This window comes from Eulemur rufifrons, chromosome 21 (genome assembly GCF_041146395.1).
Source record: "Eulemur rufifrons isolate Redbay chromosome 21, OSU_ERuf_1, whole genome shotgun sequence".
NCBI lineage: Eukaryota > Metazoa > Chordata > Mammalia > Primates > Lemuridae > Eulemur > Eulemur rufifrons.
This window is the reverse complement of record NC_091003.1, coordinates 5,277,407-5,295,040: the sequence shown is the minus strand read 5'-3', so window position 1 is coordinate 5,295,040 and position 17,634 is coordinate 5,277,407. Positions and strand designations below refer to the sequence as shown.

The following is a 17,634-nucleotide window of genomic DNA, read 5'->3' as shown; positions in this document are numbered from 1 at the left end:
TGTCGCCTAGGCCAGAGTGCCGTGGCCAGCTAATTTTTTCTAGTTTTTTTAGTTGCCGGGCTAATTTTTTTTATTTTTAGTAGAGACGAGGTCTCACTCCTGCTGGTCCCGAGCTCCAGACCCCAAGTGATCCTCCTGCCTCGGCCTCCCAGAGTGCTGGGATGACAGGCATGAGCCACCTCATCCAGCCAAACATTTATTGTTGATTCCTCAGTTCTATATGAGTCAAATTATTTCTCCTGAAGCATAATATTAATATTTTTTTCTGGTACAGTACCTTAGAGTCTTTCCTTTCTATGGGTTCACATTTACCAAGCTCTGAAGCTATTTTTAAAATACTGATTTACCATACCCCAACTCTGATAATACAGAAATGTCTGTGTTTCAGCAAAGTATTTATGGTCTTTGTAAAAGAATGAAGATTTTAAACAACTGTAATACCTCTCTTAGTCTTTCTGCACAAAGAAATTGAGTGTACTACCATACATGTTAAAGGGCATTCTGAATCGTACCTCCCTAGCAGACAGAAAGAGTTTTCAAGAAAGTCCTTAAAGGAGTACGGGGCTTTTAGTAAAATAGGTAGTTTGTCCACCTGTGGGGCTACCACATAGGTACGAATATCTTTAGTCAGTGAGACTCTGTAGGAAGGGCTTGATTATTGACATTATATCAGATTGATTTGCATAATGATAAAAATAGTTCCCCCCTTATAATGTTAATTTTTTCCCTGTCGATAAAGATAATATGTTGTTTGGATTTTTAACAGTGAAAATGCATTCAGAATATACTTGTGTCATGAAAAGAGTTAAAAACTAAAGTACTATATGATTATGTATAGAGATTTAGAAATCACCCTCATTCTGTCTCCCAAAAAAGAAAGATAAATAATTGTCTTTAATCGTCCCATCTAAAAATAACTTCTTAATATGTTGGGATACTCGTTCTCAGATTTTTTCTGTGCGGCATATGTACATACAGATGCACATGTAATTTTGGATCCTTTTTTGACTTAGCTTTATATTGTGAGCATTTTCCCATTTGGTGAAGGATCTAGTCAGAATCACAGGTTAAAACTCTTCCCAGTAAGCCATGCTGCTATTTTTAAGTTCAGGAACAACAACAACAACAAAAACCTGTTAGTTGAGCATTAAATTGTTGGAAAGGGAGAGGTTTGTGTTGATCTGGCTGATGAAGAATGTTTTAATAATATTTGTTCTCAAATAGTAGAGAGAGAAAGGAGGAAAGATGAGCTGCTTGATATTGCAAAGTCAAAGCAAGCACGTACAAATTCAGAACTGCATAACCTGAGACAGGTATGTCCTCACTTATCCTTCTTTCAGGTGGGAGATATTTATAAACAAATAACAAATTAGGAAAAATGTATGCCAGTTGATTCTTTCTATGGTGCTTTTGGAATCCTAACTGCATTAGACGTATGTCATATTTAGCATACCAGGTAGGGTCTTGCTCATGGTAGTTCAAGGTTAGGAGACTGGCTATCCACATAAATCTTTGTGCTGACATAGGAAAAATAAAAGCAGACATATTTGGCATATTTCCCTTGTAACTATCTGATCTGTTGTAGGGTTTGAAAGCGCCCAATTGTTGGTTCAGTTTAGTTTTGTTACGACATTTCATACTAATTTATCAATATCCACGGCAGATTTATGTAAAACAACAGAGTGATCTGCAGTTTCTTAATTTCAATATGGAAAACTCTCAGGAATTCATACAAATATATGACTCAAAGATGGAGGAATCAAAGGCCCTGGAATCCAGGTAATCTTAGCACGATGCCATCAATATGATCTTGTATTTTATCCCGTCATTTGATCAGTATTTCTTGCTTACTCACCGTGGGCCTGCCCGTAGTACTGTTCACCATATAGTAGGAAATAAATGTCAGGGAGTGAATAATTATCATTGTAATCCTGGATTACAGGAAGACCTGATCTAAGAATTTTGGGCATGATCCTACTGTAGCCACTTGATAAAAGTAACTTCATTAAGCCTGACTTGCGTCTGTTGGGTGGGAGGCTTTGGCCAGAGTGGAAACCGCAGAGATGAATCATTCATTCGCTCAGCACTCGCAGGGTTAGGAATGCGGAATGTAAAGCCGCGTTGGACGTAGTACTTGTCTGAAAGAAATAACGCCAAAGGACGGCATTGGCAGCTGCAGCTGATGCTCGGCTAGCTGAGGGCGATCTGTGCTCTCAACTCGATTTTCCTGTTTTCCTTGGTAATAGGAAACATCTTCCCTTACCTATAATCAGTGTAGGAATTAAATTGGTTTCTGTCAAATTAAAATATAAATGTATAAAGTGTGGTTTCATTTAACAGGCATATATCTGTACCACAGTTAAATTTAGTCTAGTTTTGCAAGCAGGAATGTTACAAGGCATGGTTAAAAGGCAGAGGGATCAGGGCAGTTCCCCAGGGCTGAGCATGCCCACAGGCTGGGCGGGGTTGGCATGGGGTCCTTCCCCTGGGAGAGGGCAGTTCAGAGTGGTGGTAGTTGGCAGCAGGAATGGGGTGTAGGGAGCAGGGAGCATTGTGACTCCAGGGGTGTCACCGAGGCTTCAGGTGGGGTCGCACCCTGTCGCTGTGTATCCCAGCCGCTTCTCTTGCAGGCAAAAGCCCTCGACATATCAGCTCTTTTTCCTTTTTGAATTTCATTGCCACTGGGAGGCACTAGATGACTTGAAGTTATTCCTTAAAAGCCTAAAATTAGCCAGGTGTGGTGGCTCACACATATAGCCTAGGAGTTGGAGGCTGCAGTGAACTATTATCCGGCCACTGCAGCCTGGGTGACAGATCGAGCCCTCATTTCTTTAAAAAAAAAAAAAAAAAAAAAGCATGCAATGGTTTATGCCATTATAGGAGAGAGTTGTGTTTTCTAAGCTATCGCAATATCACAATGATACAATTAGAATACCTGAAGTACCCAAATACATGTGACATGAAACACTGTAAAGGTTTTGTTACATTTATGTAGTATTCTTGATTTTTGTTGTTGTTGTCGTTGTTATATAGACAGTAAGTACAACAGGAGCTAAGGGTGGGAAGGGAGGTGAATGTGGGCTTGGTGGTTAGAGGCTTCCAGTGGGAGGCCAGGCTGGAACTGGGCTCTGAAGGTCAGACAAGTGGGTCTTACTGCACTTCAGCTCCGCTAGTGAAGTTTGGGTGAAATACTTAGAGTGAGAGCATCAAGTATATCTCATAACCTCCATTTTTTGTAATGCCACCTTAGCAGAGACATGTGTTTATCAGACCTTGAAAATAATCACCCAAAAGTCAATGTTAAGCGGGAAAAAAATCAGAAGTCACTGGTTAAGGACCAAAAATTTGAGGCCACGTTGGTTCAGCAAAATAGATCAGACAAGAGCTCTTGTGACGTATGCAAAGAGAAGAAACTACAGATCAACTCTGCATTTGGGGACAAAAGTGTCATTGCCCTGTCATCTGTATTTACAAAAGACTTAACAGAGAAACAAAAAGCTTGGTCTCTGGGAGCAAAAATCCAGGTCGAACCTGAAAACAAAATTACATTGTGCAAGATCCATGGAAAATCACCGAAAAGTAATGGAGTTGGGGTTGAGAATGAGGAGAAACAACTCTCAGAAATATCAGCTTTATCCGACGACAAGCAGTGGCACGACGTCAGTGTTTACCTGGGCCTGGCCAACTGTCTAGGTTCAAAACAACCGGAAAAGCTGGATGTGGAATGTCGAGATCAGATGGAAAGGTCTGAAACCTCCCGTTGCCGGAAAAGCGAAGCCTGCCTGGGTGAAAATGAGTGTGAATGTTCCGGGTGCTGCCACCCGGGGAACGTCCTCGTCGAGGCCCCCGGCCACGTGTCCGACGGGGAGTGGATGAGTATTTTCAAGCCTTCCAAATTGCAAAGACTCGTTCGCCACCAGTCTGCGTGCACTTGTTCAGAAGGCCTCAGCAGGACAAAATACAGCTCCTCGGCAAGGTTAGTGACGTTCACCACCGTAGACACCCAGGGAGTGTCCGTCCCGACGTGTGCAGAGGGCGGCAGCAGCCACCTCATGCCCACTGATACCCAGCAAGCGGGGTTTGCAAACAGAAACCTTGCTTAAGACAAACTGTTCACTCTTTCCATCGCGGCGTAGACCGCCCAGCCTTCGTCCAGAGCCCGCATTAGATTCCAGTGCAGAGTTTGTCCCAACGATGGCTTCTGAGGCAAAGGTTTTGTTTAAAAACAAAACCAGTTATTATGAGTTGGGCAAATATGTTTTATTAAAAAACAAACGGGTGGGTCCCCATGCAGAGTGGAATGCTGTTCCAGAGCATTCCTCGCCCCGTGAGCCACTCTGAGTTGGCAGGCTGACCCTTCCGGGGCCAGGGTGCATGGCCTGGACCCCACAGAAAAATTTCTCTTGGCCCTTGTCCAGGGTCCCTTGGGATAGTTCCATACCCAGCCGCATCAGCCTTTGAGTTTGGTTCTCGTCTGTTTTGGACTTTACATTTCCCCAACTTTCACTGGAGAGACTTGAGAGAAAGCATATTTGTATTTAACAAACTGGTAAAAGTTACTGGGTTTTGTTTTTTTTTTTTTTTTTTTTTTTTGAGAAGAAAATGGATTAGGCATTAGCCTGTCCTTCATCCTCCAGGCCTGTCTTATTGTCGGGACTGCTGAGTCCCACGGTTGAGTAGCACTGTGATGGTGTCTGCTATTTTTAAATAAAGCAAAGCTCTTCAATCTTACACTACAGAAAAGACGAGGTTTCTATATTGAGAGCCGTATTTCAATCCTTACATTGACTTTCACAGGACTTGATGATTAAAATTTCTTTCTAGTACTTCATTATTTGGAGTATTCCAGGCCCTTATATTTATGTGATTATTTTAATTTATTTGTTCATTTTTTTTTTTTCCCCTTTGGCCCCTTTAAAGGCTTGAGTCATTTAAAAGTCATACAGATAGCTATTCTGCCAATTAAAAAAATTTTTTTTAAAGTCGGTTGTGACACTAAATGTCATACATTCTTATTTGGTTTTTAAAGATCTCTGGATAATTGCAAGCGTCAGCAGGGTGCAGCTGCCCATTTTTCACCAGTAAACAAGAGCACTTATATATTAAGGGAAAAGCTTATGTCAGATAGTTTGAAGAGCATAATGGATTAAATTTAACGTGTGAAATAAATTCAAATTTACATTCAGAGTTTCTTTCAAGGCCCCCTTGACCTCGCTGACTTGAAATAATTGAAGTGACGGCTTGTTCTGCCAGCAGGGAGGCATGCCAAGGCATCACATGACAAACATGTGCTTAAGTAGAAAGATAATCGTATTTTTCCTTAGATTATAAGAACCGGTGTGCCTACCTCATTATCTAACTAAAATGTTCGCGTGTGTGCCACCGTTCCAGTTGACAAACCGGGGTTTCCCTGTCGAGGGAGGAACCCCGGGCAGCCTGTTCCCACCTAGCTGTAGGTTCCGTTGCTTCTGGTCTGTTCCAGAATGGCTTTTGCTGTTAAACTCTGCGTTGAGCCCAAACCTTAATAACATACTTAGAAGCTTAGCTCCATGTTTGTTCCCAGCACTGTCTGCCTGTAGGAGGATCAGTGAGGGAGGCTCCGTGGGGCCATAATACTTTTATAAAAGGACTTTAAAAACCGTTAACAGAAATCAGTCTCACAAACCAAAACCCTGAAATTTTCAAAAGTGTAAATTTATTCTATGTTAATTTTTTTTTCCTCCCTTTTGGATGATCCTGTCCCTAGAACCTTCTTCTCTCTGTATTTTTTGGGAGATGGAACTTCCCTATTCTATAGTTACCCTTAACTAAGAATTTTAATTCTTATTTGCAAAAGGTATGCATTAATTTATAATGTTCTATACCCCAGTCCATAATATGCTACTCAAACCCAAGCTGCTTCATTAACAAAAACACTTATGTTTTTGTCTTCTTTAGATATGTTTAAGTATGAGTATTAGTGATATATATATCTGATGTTGTTTTTAGACATGTTTTTGTTTGGTTTTATTGTTCGTAGTGAACTAATTGCCGTCCAGCATTCCCACTGTTTGGGTTCTTCAAAATCTGCCTTAAGAGAGGATGAGACAGAGTCGTTTTCTGATAAAAAGAACTCACCTAGGAGTTTGTTAGTCAGCAAAGATGAAGCGACGTCCAGTGAAAAGGTTCGTATTTTGCTTAGAAATCCGCCACCGATTCAAGCGGGACCTCTCACCAGCGTGCTTTCAATGCCTCTCTGGCACTGTGGTTTGCTTGCTTCGTTTTGGCCGTTCCTCGGGTGTGTGTATGTTTGTTTCTAGAGACAGGGTCCAGGGTCTCGCTCTGTCTCCCAGGCTGGAGGAGGTGGTGCGATCATCGCACACTGCAGCCTCCAACTCCAGGGCTCAGGCGATCCTCCTGCCTCAGCCTCCTGAGTAGCTGGGGCTACAGGTGTGCATTGCCATGTCCAGCTAATTTTTCTTTTTCTTTTTTTTTGAGACAGTCTCACTCTGTCACCTGGGCTAGAGTGCAGTGGCATCAGCCTAGCTCACTAGAGCCTCCAACTCTTGGCCTCAGGTGATCCTCCTGCCTCAGCCTCCTGAGTAGCTGGGACAACAGGCACGCACCACCACACCTGGCTAATATTTTTCTATTTTTAGTAGAGGCTAATTGTTTTTTCTATTTTTAGTAGAGACGGGGGTCTCACTCTTGCTCAGGCTGGTCTCGAACTTCTGAGCTCAAGTGATCCTCCCGCCTTGGCTTCTCAGACTGCTAGGATTACAGGCGTGAGCCACCATGCACAGCCAGTTCTTTTAAAGTATAGGACTTTCACGTGCTCTGTAAGCAGTCCTCTTATTTTTTTTCTTCCAAGAAAAACTGTATTTTTTGTTTTTTGCAATTTGATATATGTTCATTGTAAAAAAAAAAAAAAAAAAAACCCCAGAAATGTATACCCAGAAGATGTCTCCCAATTGCCTGGGCTCAGCCACCCCTTCGTCCAAACACACGCCCTGGCGACAGCTGAGTCTGCAGCCAGTCCCAGCTGGCGTGCTGGGGAGTTGGCTTACAGACACCTCTGTGCGGAGAGGTGCATGCTGGTGGATGCATGATAAATGGAATTTTATTATATAAGAAAACGTCTAACATTTATGATCTGCCAGGATAGCAAATTTAAATCTTCACGCTGCCAGTGAGAGAGCTAGTGCCAGGCTGTGGGCTGTGCCAGCGCCCAGGAACGAGGCCTCTCGGACACTGCCCCTTAAGTGTAGATTGTCCCCCGGCGTCTTTTCTGTAAACCTTCAGAAACTACAGCAGGAGCAGGTGTTTTTTCCTCAATTAAAGGCTTTAAGTAAAAAATCTTTTCTTCCTTCCTTTTTTAAAAGAGAAATTAAAATGGGCGTACCATCTGATTTCAAGTGAGGCATGGGAGGAATGAGCTTGAATTCAACCAATTTAATTTTTTAAAAAAGTCTCATTTCCGTATTATGGTTTTTCACTGACAGCCTGGAGGAAGGAAAGACAAGGAGGACGGAAGTGTTCAGAGCAGGGTTCTCTCCCACAGTGTGTTCTGGGGACCAGCTGCAGCAGCGTCACCTGGGAACTTGCTAGAAACGCAGTTGCCCAGGCCCACCCAGGCCCTCTTGAATCAGAAGCTGGGAGAGGGGCCCAGTCCGTGTTTGCCCGATCCCGCCAGGGGATTCGGATGCATGCTCGGGTTGGGGAAAGGAGGCCTGAGCTCGGTCAGCGACGTCCCAGCCCCTGGTGTACACACTGGGAGGATTGTGACCCAGTCTTCACGCTCAGTCATTTGTGCAGTGCCCGCTCCATGGGGGGCCGGGCTTTGTCCTCTGGACTCTGTTATAACCGGAGTCCGAGTTGCCCCTTCTGTTCCTCTCAGTACCCTGCTGGCCAGCGCTAGGGGGGCGTCCCTTAGGCCTTCCAGGTGATTGGTATATTTATTTTCAATTAATAAATGTTTTAAGGATACAAAAAAAGAGTAATATAACAAGCAATTGTGTACCTACATTCAGATTTAACAGATGTTTACATTTGGTCATATATGCTTTATTTTTCTTTTTAAAGAAATACATTGTTGGAGATGAAGTCTAAGGCCCACAAGCCTTCTCCCCCTGCCCAGCCCCCCTCCACCACTTAACCACCGTCCTGAAGTTGGTTCCATGCTTGTTTTTATGCTTCTAGCACATAAACGTATATACGTAAACTTTACATAGTGTTTTTGTGTGTTTTTAAAATGTCCAGCCTCTGTGGAAAGTAATATGGAGATACCTCAAAGAGCTACAGGTAGAATTACCATTTGATCCAGCAATCCCATTACTGGGCATCTACACAAAAGAACAAAAGAGATTCTATAAAAAAGATACCTGCACTCGAATGTTTATAGCAGCACAATTCACAATTGCAAAGTGGTGGAAACAGCCCAAGGGCCCAGTGGATTACTAAAATGTGGTATATGTACACCATGGAGTTCTACTCAGCCACAAAAAACAATGTTGATCCAACACCTCTTGTATTATCCTGGATAGAGCTGGAGCCCATTCTACTAAGTGAATGATCACAAGAATGGAAAAACAAGCACCACATGTACTCACCATCAAATTGGTATTAACTGATCAACACTTAAGTGTACATATAGTAATAACATTCATCGGCTGTCAGGCAGCTGGGGGGGAGGAGGGGATGGGTACATTCACACCTAGTGGGTGCGGTGTGCACCATCTGGGGGATGGACACACTTGAAGCTCTGACTCAGGTGGGGCAAAGGCAATATACGTAACCTAAACATTTGTACCCCTGTAATATGCTGAAATAAAAAAAAATTTTTTTAAATGTACATAAATGGTAAAATATTGTATATATCCTTTTGCAATATGGTTTTTCCAACTCTGTCGATATTTAGTGACATTTATCCGTGCTGGCACTTGTAGACATAGTAGACCCAGCCTGTTGGTTTTATTGTTGACCGATGTGTGGTCTGTTGGAGGAATAAAACACGGTTTATCCAAGCCCTGCTGCGGGGCAGGAAGGTGTTTCCGCACTGGGGCTTCCGTGAGCACTGTCCTTACAGACGAGGGTTTCTCTGAGGCAGTCTCCGACAGCCAGTGTCTGCATCATAAGTAGGATCTTTGTTGCAGCTCTTTTACAAACAAAACAAGTTCCAGTCTGAAATTTAAAAATTGACCAGGCCGGGTGCGGTGGCTCACACCTGTAATCCTAGCACTCTGGGAGGCCGAGGCAGGAGGATCACTTGAGGTCAGGAGTTCAAGGCCAGCCTGAGCAAGAGTGAGACCCCGTCTCTACTAAAAGTAGAAAAAATTAGCCCGGCGTGGTGGTGCACACTGGTAGTCTCAGCTACTTGGGAGGCTGAGGCAGGAGGATTGTTTGAGTCCAGGAGTTTGAGGTTGCTGTGAGCTAGGCTGATGCCATGGCACTCTAGCCCAGGCAACAGAGTGAGACTCTGTCTCAAAAAAAAAAAAAAAAAAAAATTTAAAAATAAATAAATAAAAATTGACCATACCAAGTGTTGACTAGACTGGGACTGGTACAACCACTTTGGAAAATACTTTGGCAGTTTCTTAAAAAGTTAAAAATACACCTTCCTAGCCACTCTATTCCTAAAGAAATGAAAACATATGTGTACACACGAATATTCAAGCAGCTTTATTTATAGTAGCAGAAAAACCGGAAACAGCCCAAATGTCCATTAACAAGTGAATGGACAGACAACTATGATACATCCATAAATGAAATACTCAGCAATGAAAAAGAATTAATTATTTACACGAACAACATTATGGGTGGATCTCTCAAAATAATTACACCAAGTGAAAGAAGCCAAATGGATAAAAGTGTCAATGCATTCATAGAAAATTCTAGAAAGTGCAAACTAATCTCTAGTTATAGAAAGCAGGTCGGGGGTTGTCTGGGAATGGAGGAAGAACACAGGGCCTTGGGTTCGATGAATGGATTCAATGTTCTTTGTGGGCGTGGTTTCATGGGTACATACTTGTGTAGAAACTCATCAGATTGTAGACTTTAATTGTACAGGTAGTTGTATGTCAGTTATACCACATTAAAGCCATTAATTTGTTAAAGCAATAAATATGAGAGAAAATATTAGCTATAACTTTTTTTTTTTTAGCTCTTAGAGATCCTTTTTCAATGTTTGTACCTATTTTTTCTCAAACAGTACATAACATTGCATGCCTATATTATCCATGTATATACACAGACATATTCACTTAGCACGTTTGTTAGACATCTTCCGACATGCCAGGTCAGTAGTGATCTTGTTTGTGGAAAATTAGAAATTAACTTCGCTTAACAAAAAACTTAGTCTAGGCACTGACTCATTTTCATGCTAAAAATTCGATCCCCAGTTGAAGATTAACTATAAGCTCACAACCCTTTAGTGTTAAAGCTCCACGTGGCAAGTATTTTGCCGTGCTAGGTATGGCCTTGAAAAGTTGACTTAGGAGAGCTAAACAGTGCCTTGGGATTGTTTTGTCATACGGATGTTACTTAATTAGTTGTCATAAGTTCTGCGTAAGTCAAATTATTTAACTGAGGCAGCTCTAAGAAATAAAACTAATTTGGTTGTTCTGCTGTCTGATGTCGTGCTTTGCTTTGTAATACCTAAAGTGGAGGCAATATTAGCAGGTAGTTAACACTTGCGTTTGTAACGTGTTTGTAAACATAAACATGTAAAAAATGCTTGTTAATTTCACGAATGCTCAAATGTGTTGTCTCTGCAGGATGACTTTTCCCCCACGAGTAAGCTCCAGCGCCTGCTGGCCGAGTCTCGTCAGATGGTGACAGACCTGGAACTGAGCACGCTGCTGCCCATCACCTGCGAGAATGTCAACAGCAGCGCCAAAAACGTACGTGTTCCGCTTCATCCCGACTGCGTTTGCAGCGTCTGAATACACAGCTGAACTGCACATATCACTGGGAGGGCGGCCAGTGGAGCGGTTGGAATGGACGTGTCTGTGTCTCGGAGGGAGGGAGGGAGCATGCTGGTTTTAAGGAGGAAACAGTCATGCTCAAATGTCACTGCCTCCAAACTTCCTCAAGGTTCATTTTTTTCCTCTACACATATTTAGTCCCAACACGATTTATTGAAAAGACCGTTCTTTCCCATTGAATTAGTTCTGGCACCTTTGTTGACTATTGGCTGACCTCACAAGGAAGTATCTACTTCTGGACTTGCTGGTCATTCCATTGATCTGTTTGTCTCTCCTTACACCAATAGCACACTGTATTGATTACGATAGCTCCGTAAAAAGTCTTGAAATCAAGTATTAGTTCTCCACTTTGTTCTTCTTTTTCAAAATTGCTTTGAGTATTCTAGGTCCTTTGCAGGCCATATCAATTTTAGAATCAACTCGTCAATTTTTACAAAAATGCACTTTAGTATTGTGGTTTCCTTGAATCTACAGATCACTTTAGGGAGGATTGGCAACCATGAACAGAGTATATCTCCATCTGTTTAGGTCTCTCTTCATTTCTTTTAAGCATATTTTGTAGTTTTCATCATTGTAGAGATCTTGAACATCTTTTCTTAAATTTATCCCTAATACAGGTTGAGTATCCCATATCTGAAATGCTTGGGAGAAGAAATGTTTTGGATTTCAGATTTTTGAATATTTGAATTGTTATTGATTATATACTTACCCCTTGATCATCCCAAATCCGAAAATCTGAAATCTAAAATGTTCCAATAAGCATTTCCTTTTAGGATCATGTTGGCACTCAAAAAGTTTCAGATTTTGAAACATTGTGGATTTCAGATTTTTGGACTAGGGATACTAACCTGTATGCTCTTGATACCATTATACATGATATTTTACATTTCATTCTAAAATTGTCTATTGATACAAATAACTACAACTGGTTTTTGTAAATTGCAACTTCGTGGAATTCACCTATTCTAGTAGGTTTTCTGTAACTTCCTTAGGATTTTTTACACAGTCGTGTCATTTGTGAGTAAAGACAGTTTTATTTATTTTTTTCCCCACATTGTTCTGGCTGGGACGTCCAGATCAGTGTTGAGTAGAAACAGTGAGAACTGATATCCTCTCCTCGTTCCAAGAAACGCTCCCTAGTGAGATTTCTTGCTTGGTTATTCTTCACATTCGTATTTTGTGAGATTCGGAGTTCCATGGAGCAAGTTTCCATGTGACACAGATGACCCAAAACTAGAACATTAGCTATTTTAGAATCAGTGTTCTCAAGCAATCGATCATTGCCACGAGCCTTAATAAGAAGTTGCAAAGATTACCTGGAAGAAGAGGCTCCACGGCTGGGCGCAGTGGCTCATGCCTGTGATCCCAACATTTTGGGAGACTGAGGCAGGAGTCAGCCTGGGCAACAAAGCAAGACCCCATCTCTAAAAAAGATTAGCCAGGCATGGTGGCACGTGCCCGTAGTCCCAGCTATTGGGGAGGCCGAGGCAGGAGGATCGCTTGAGCCCAGGAGTTCGCAGCTGCAGTGAGCTGTGATCACTCCAGCCTGGGCCAACAGAGCAAGACCCTGTGTCTTTAAAAAAAAATAAAATAAAATAATAGGCTCCCCAAATAGCAATTTTTTAGAGCATGCCATGTGTTGTACTACGCGTGTCATATAAGCTTTTCGAACTAGGAACTGTGATGGACTTTGGTGTTTCCTAGGAAGATTTCTTCTTCACAAATTCTCTCTGAAGCATTAGTGAAGCAGTTCATTTACATTGGGGCAGAGGAAGCTTTTTATTTTATTATTTATTTACTTATTTATTATCAGGACGGGCTCTGCCTCTGTTTCCTGGGCTAGGGTGGAGTGCCGTCCTCGTAGCTCACTGCAACCTTCATTTCTGTCCTCCTAGTGTGGCTCTGTGTGTGTGTGTGTGTGTGTGTGTGTGTGTGACTTCACCTCCATCAGCGCGCACATCCCCGGCTGCTGTCTCTGATTACACGTCCTCCCACGGCACCGCAGGGGCCTTAGGAGCCGTGGTCATCGCGGCGCCCTGGCTGTGGCACAACAGCCCCTGCTACACGGAGTGCTCGGGACCCCTCTTGACTGGAACTGGTAAGAAAAGCGCAGGAGAAAAAGGCTAAACTGTGAGCTCAGGTGTCACCTGAAAAAATGGGAAAGCTGCTTGAGGACGGAGAAGACTTGGTTTAAGAGAGCTTTTGAGCCAGAAAGAACCAGAAGAGCCTTTCATTTCACAAGGGAGGAACAATGACTGAATCTCTTGCTCCACATCGCACAGCTAGAAGCAGAAAATCATTTAATTGGAAAACTATTGGCTCCAGATACAGCATATTTTCCAGCAGACCGATGAGCTGATTCATCATCAAATCTACTTGGCAACGTGCTTTAGACTCACAAATCCTCCCCTCGAGCCTTCATACTGAGTACAGCTAGATGCGGGAAAAGCACATAATTTTGTGCAAAATTCTGAATTTCGGTAACAAGGAGGTAGGGTGGAGTTCTGAGCAGCCTGTCTGCCTGGCCAGGGCTTTGCCGTCTGTTGCTAGGGACGAGGACGGTAGTTCAGAGACTGCGGGACAGGCACTCCACCGCGTTGCCGGGGAGCACACAAGGGTTCGGTCCTTCCGGTGGGAAATGGCAACGTCTTCTCGAAATCCCCGAGGAGACGCAGCAGTGTGGCTTTGGGCACCTCGCCTAGAGACGCTATGAAATGGCACCGCACGAGGCTTTCATCGCAGCATTGCTGCGTTACAGCAGCAGCAGAGTCGTCGATCCACGCGTCCAGCACGAGGGAGCCGAATGAGCAAACCCCGGTGCGTCCCCACGGCGGAGTCCTTCCCGGCCACAGACAGATCGAGGGGCTCTGGGTGTGGAACTGTTCCCAGATACATTGTCAAGTGAAAACATGCAGACACTGGAAAGTTCCTATGCCTTGTGCCTACGTAAGAGCGCGACTGGAATAAGAATCTACACGTGCACAAGGACACAGTGGAAGGATGAGGTGCATTGTTACCAGTAGGAGGTGCACGACTTCTCCATTTATACCTGTTTGTGTTATTGTGATTTGCAAATGATTCCCCCCCAAGCCCCAATAATTGAAAAGTAGATAAAGGAGGAAAAAGGGAAGACAAATGCAGCGCATCACCTTGCCCACGTGGCTTCCTGCTGGCTTCAGGGCTGGGAATGGCGCCTGGACTCAACCTTAAACTGAGCTTGGAGTTGTGGCCAGTACACTGGCCGGGGCATTCCGCGTTCCGATTGGTTCTTACCCTTTCTTGTGGATCTCTTTTAGAATGAAGTTTGTAAAGGGCAGCGATAAAATACAATGGGTTGTAAAATGCAGAGGCAGGCAGTTGAGCAGAGGGGAGCAGCATGAGTGAAAGCACAGAGGGCTGGAAGCTTCCTGGGTGCCCTGAGGAGCTGCGTGTGGTCCCGGGTGACTGGAATGCAGGCCCCATGGGGAGGAGGGGGAGGCTGAGGACCCAGCCTGCCTGCAAGCTGGAGTTCACCACCCACATGTGCTGTGGTCTTTCCAGGTGTCATCCTCCCCTTCCTTCCCCTCCTCCCCTCCCCCGTCCCGCACCCCCTACCAAAACGCCCACCAAGGCGAACCAAGTGCTCAGCAGGCACTTAGAGCACTTAGAGTGGTTGATGCCTGTTCCTGACCATTGTCTTCATTAAGGGCTCACCACGCAGTCTGTCTTGAGGCTGAGGCTGAGCCAGTTGTATGTGGGCATTCGCTGGCTGCCAGAGTTTGGCCCTAACACATAAAGTGAAGCAAACAGAACAGCCCTACCAGGAGATCAGAAACAAGGGGCCCCACACATGAATGGGAAATCAAGAAATCTTGGCCGGGCTCAGTGATCCCAGCACTCTGGGAGGCTGAAGCAAGAGGATCACTTAAGCCCAGGAGTTTAAGGCTGCAGTGAGCTATGATTGCACCACTGTACTCCAGCCTGGGCGACAGAGCAAGACGCTGTCTCTTGCCCGGGTATGGTGGCTCACACCTGCAGTCCTAGCACTCTGGGAGGCTGAGGCAGGAGGATGGCTTGAGGTCAGGAGTTCGAGGCCACCCTGAGCAAGAGAGAGACCCCGTCTCTACTAAACATAGGAAAATAAGCCGGGCGTGGTAGCATGCACCTGTAGTCCCAGCTACTTGGGAGGCTGAGGCAAGAGCCCAGGACTTTGGGACTGGTGACCCCACTGCACTCTCTGCAGGGCGACATTGCAAAACTCTGCCTCAAAACAAAAAAAAAGAAGAAGAAGAAGACCCTGTCTCTCAAAAAAGAAAAGAAAAGAAATCTTTGTGGGATGCATGGATGGTAGTTGATGGAATCACTTTGTTGTATTTTGTTAATTCTCTAAGGTCTTTTTAAAATGGACAAGAATTGAATAATAATTGTATATGTTTATAGGGTACAATGTAATGTTTTGACATGTGTATAACATTGTGGAATAATTAAATCAAGCTAATTAACATATCTATCACCTCACATACTTACCATTTCTTTGCGGTAAAAAGATTTAGAATCTTTTTGTATTGCCTTGTGGCAATTTTGAAACATACAAAACATTATTATTAACTGCAGTCACCATGCTGCGCGGTTGATCAGTAAAACACGTTCCTCCTGCGTAACTGAAACGGCCCCTTTGACCAACAACTCCCCGTTCCCCAGCCACCCCCCCAACCCCCGTGACCACCCTTCCACTCTCTGTGTCTGTGACTTCAGCCTTTTAGATTCCACACATCAGTGAGCTCGTGCAGGATTTGTCCTGTGCCTGGCTTAGTTCACTCGGCACAGTGTCCTCCAGGTTCATCTACGTTGCTGCAAGTGACAGAATTTCACTCGTTTTTGTGGCTAAAGAGTGTTCCACTGAGCATATACTCCGCATCTTGGCTGTCCTAATGCCGCGGTGAACATAGGAATGCAGCTATCTCTTTGCCTGAGGTCTTTTAAAGGCACTTCTGCTATATCTGTGTCTAATCTTAAGTATTTTCTAGTGTCTCTACTCCAGGTACTAATTTGAGAGTTGTTTTCTAGAACTCAGAAGTCTCAGAAGAGTCAGCTCAAAAAAACACCTTTGGCAGTTACTGAAGAAAACAAAAGTCAACTTCAGCATTCGCCGCGATGCTGGGTAGGTCACCTTTGCTTATCTCACCTGATATCTCCATTGATATTTAATAAGTAACTTGGGGACATTGATAATGCAGAGTCAAGGCCACGCACGCGTTTGTTTGACCTGTAATACTTTCTCTTTTGCCTGACCTATTTACACACACCTTCTAAATTTAATCAGAGCACAATGTCAACTGCAGGTGGAAATGCAGATCCGAAAGTTCTCCTTCTCAATACCTAGAGTTTTGAATCTAAGGAAGTGAGTACAAAGACACGGCTTTAACAGTCAGGATCTAAATGCACCTTTCAGCATTTCACCTGGGTGTCTGGCGGGAAGGAAGTCTGGACATGGGGTTCCAAGTTTCATAGCAAGGTTTACTGACCCAGTAAGCACTTTCTTGATTTATGTTTCTGTCTGTCAAACCTTCATGTCATATGCAAAGCCTTCCCAGAATCTAGTTTGATAAGGTAAAGGGTGTGGTCATTTCCGGGGGTTCCAAGGTAAGCACAGAGCATTTGGAAGACGCTGGGGAAGCAGCAAAGCCCCCCCCTCCTCCCTCCCTCTCTCTTCTTCTCTCCCTCTTTCTGCTGAGTCGTCATATCTGTAATATTTTGTATGACCTGCTGTTGATGAAAATCAGGATGCATAGTTAATATCTCAGACACTGGGAGCTGACAGCACACTGTCCAATGCTAATTGATTTTTATTTTATCCACTCTGTTGTTTTCCTTCCTCCAGAAGCAGATTTCTCATCTAAGTGGAAGGCGGAAAGCAGACAGCAATACCAAACACTCAGCCCTAAAACAAAAAGAGGATTGTAATTCTCCCTGAGCCACATTCAACATCAAAGGGGAGCAGGACCTGAACGTTAATTTTTTTTAAACATCTATATTTTATTTTCAAATTAACCATTTTTGTGTGTAAGAAATATTTTCATGTGTAAGAAATTAGACCTTATCATATATATACAAACTTGGAATTATGTTAAGAAAGACAAAGATTTCTCTTCAAAGGTACAGACCACAGTTAAACACTAGAGAAGCTCTTTTAAGGTGTGAACATCAAATAGAGAACCCCTGCCTATCAAATGCTGTTTTAACTATCTGATTAAAAAAAAAATCTATGCATACATTTAAATTATAACCAATAGCTGATCAGAGTCAGCTCAAAATATAATAGTATTCTCTTACGGTTTTAGGTCTGGACTTTGCTGTGTAAATAAACATGAAATGATATACTATAAAATATTTCCACCTGGAAAATAGCTCTTTAAATTGACAATCGAGGTCCTTTTGTCCCAAGCTGAGCAGAGCCCCACCTCATCTGGGTCTGTAGAAGTCCCGTCTACTTACACAAAGCTTGCTGGAAGATCAAGTTTTATACGCATTTTATTTTATCATTAAAGAATAAAACACTTCTGTTTTAATTTGTAATTTAATTTTTTAAAGAATATACTACTATGTGCCTCTGTGCCCCTTCTAAGAGAATCGATGAGCTTCAGCCAATAAAAAATATTTTTAATAATAAAGAAAAATGTTTCTTTGGTTTGTT

General features: G+C 43.2%; 1 protein-coding gene across 2 annotated transcripts in view; it reads left to right on the top strand.

Annotated features, from left to right (window-relative positions):
* CCDC62 (coiled-coil domain containing 62) overlaps window positions 1–16,887 on the top strand; it is a 30,953-nt gene extending 14,066 nt beyond the window's left edge. Inside the window, exons 7-13 of one of the 2 annotated variants that reach the window (XM_069496840.1) lie at window positions 1,225–1,313; window positions 1,664–1,779; window positions 3,251–3,976; window positions 6,020–6,164; window positions 10,752–10,877; window positions 16,008–16,101; window positions 16,822–16,887. In XM_069496840.1, coding sequence (XP_069352941.1) covers window positions 1,225–1,313; window positions 1,664–1,779; window positions 3,251–3,976; window positions 6,020–6,164; window positions 10,752–10,877; window positions 16,008–16,061 — 1,256 coding nt within the window. In that variant the 3' untranslated portion in view covers window positions 16,062–16,101; window positions 16,822–16,887. Of the gene's footprint in view, window positions 1–1,224; window positions 1,314–1,663; window positions 1,780–3,250; window positions 3,977–6,019; window positions 6,201–10,751; window positions 10,878–16,007; window positions 16,102–16,821 lie in introns of both variants that reach the window. The other variant, XM_069496839.1, reaches the window with a different exon arrangement.
* Window positions 16,888–17,634: the final 747 nt, after the last annotated feature.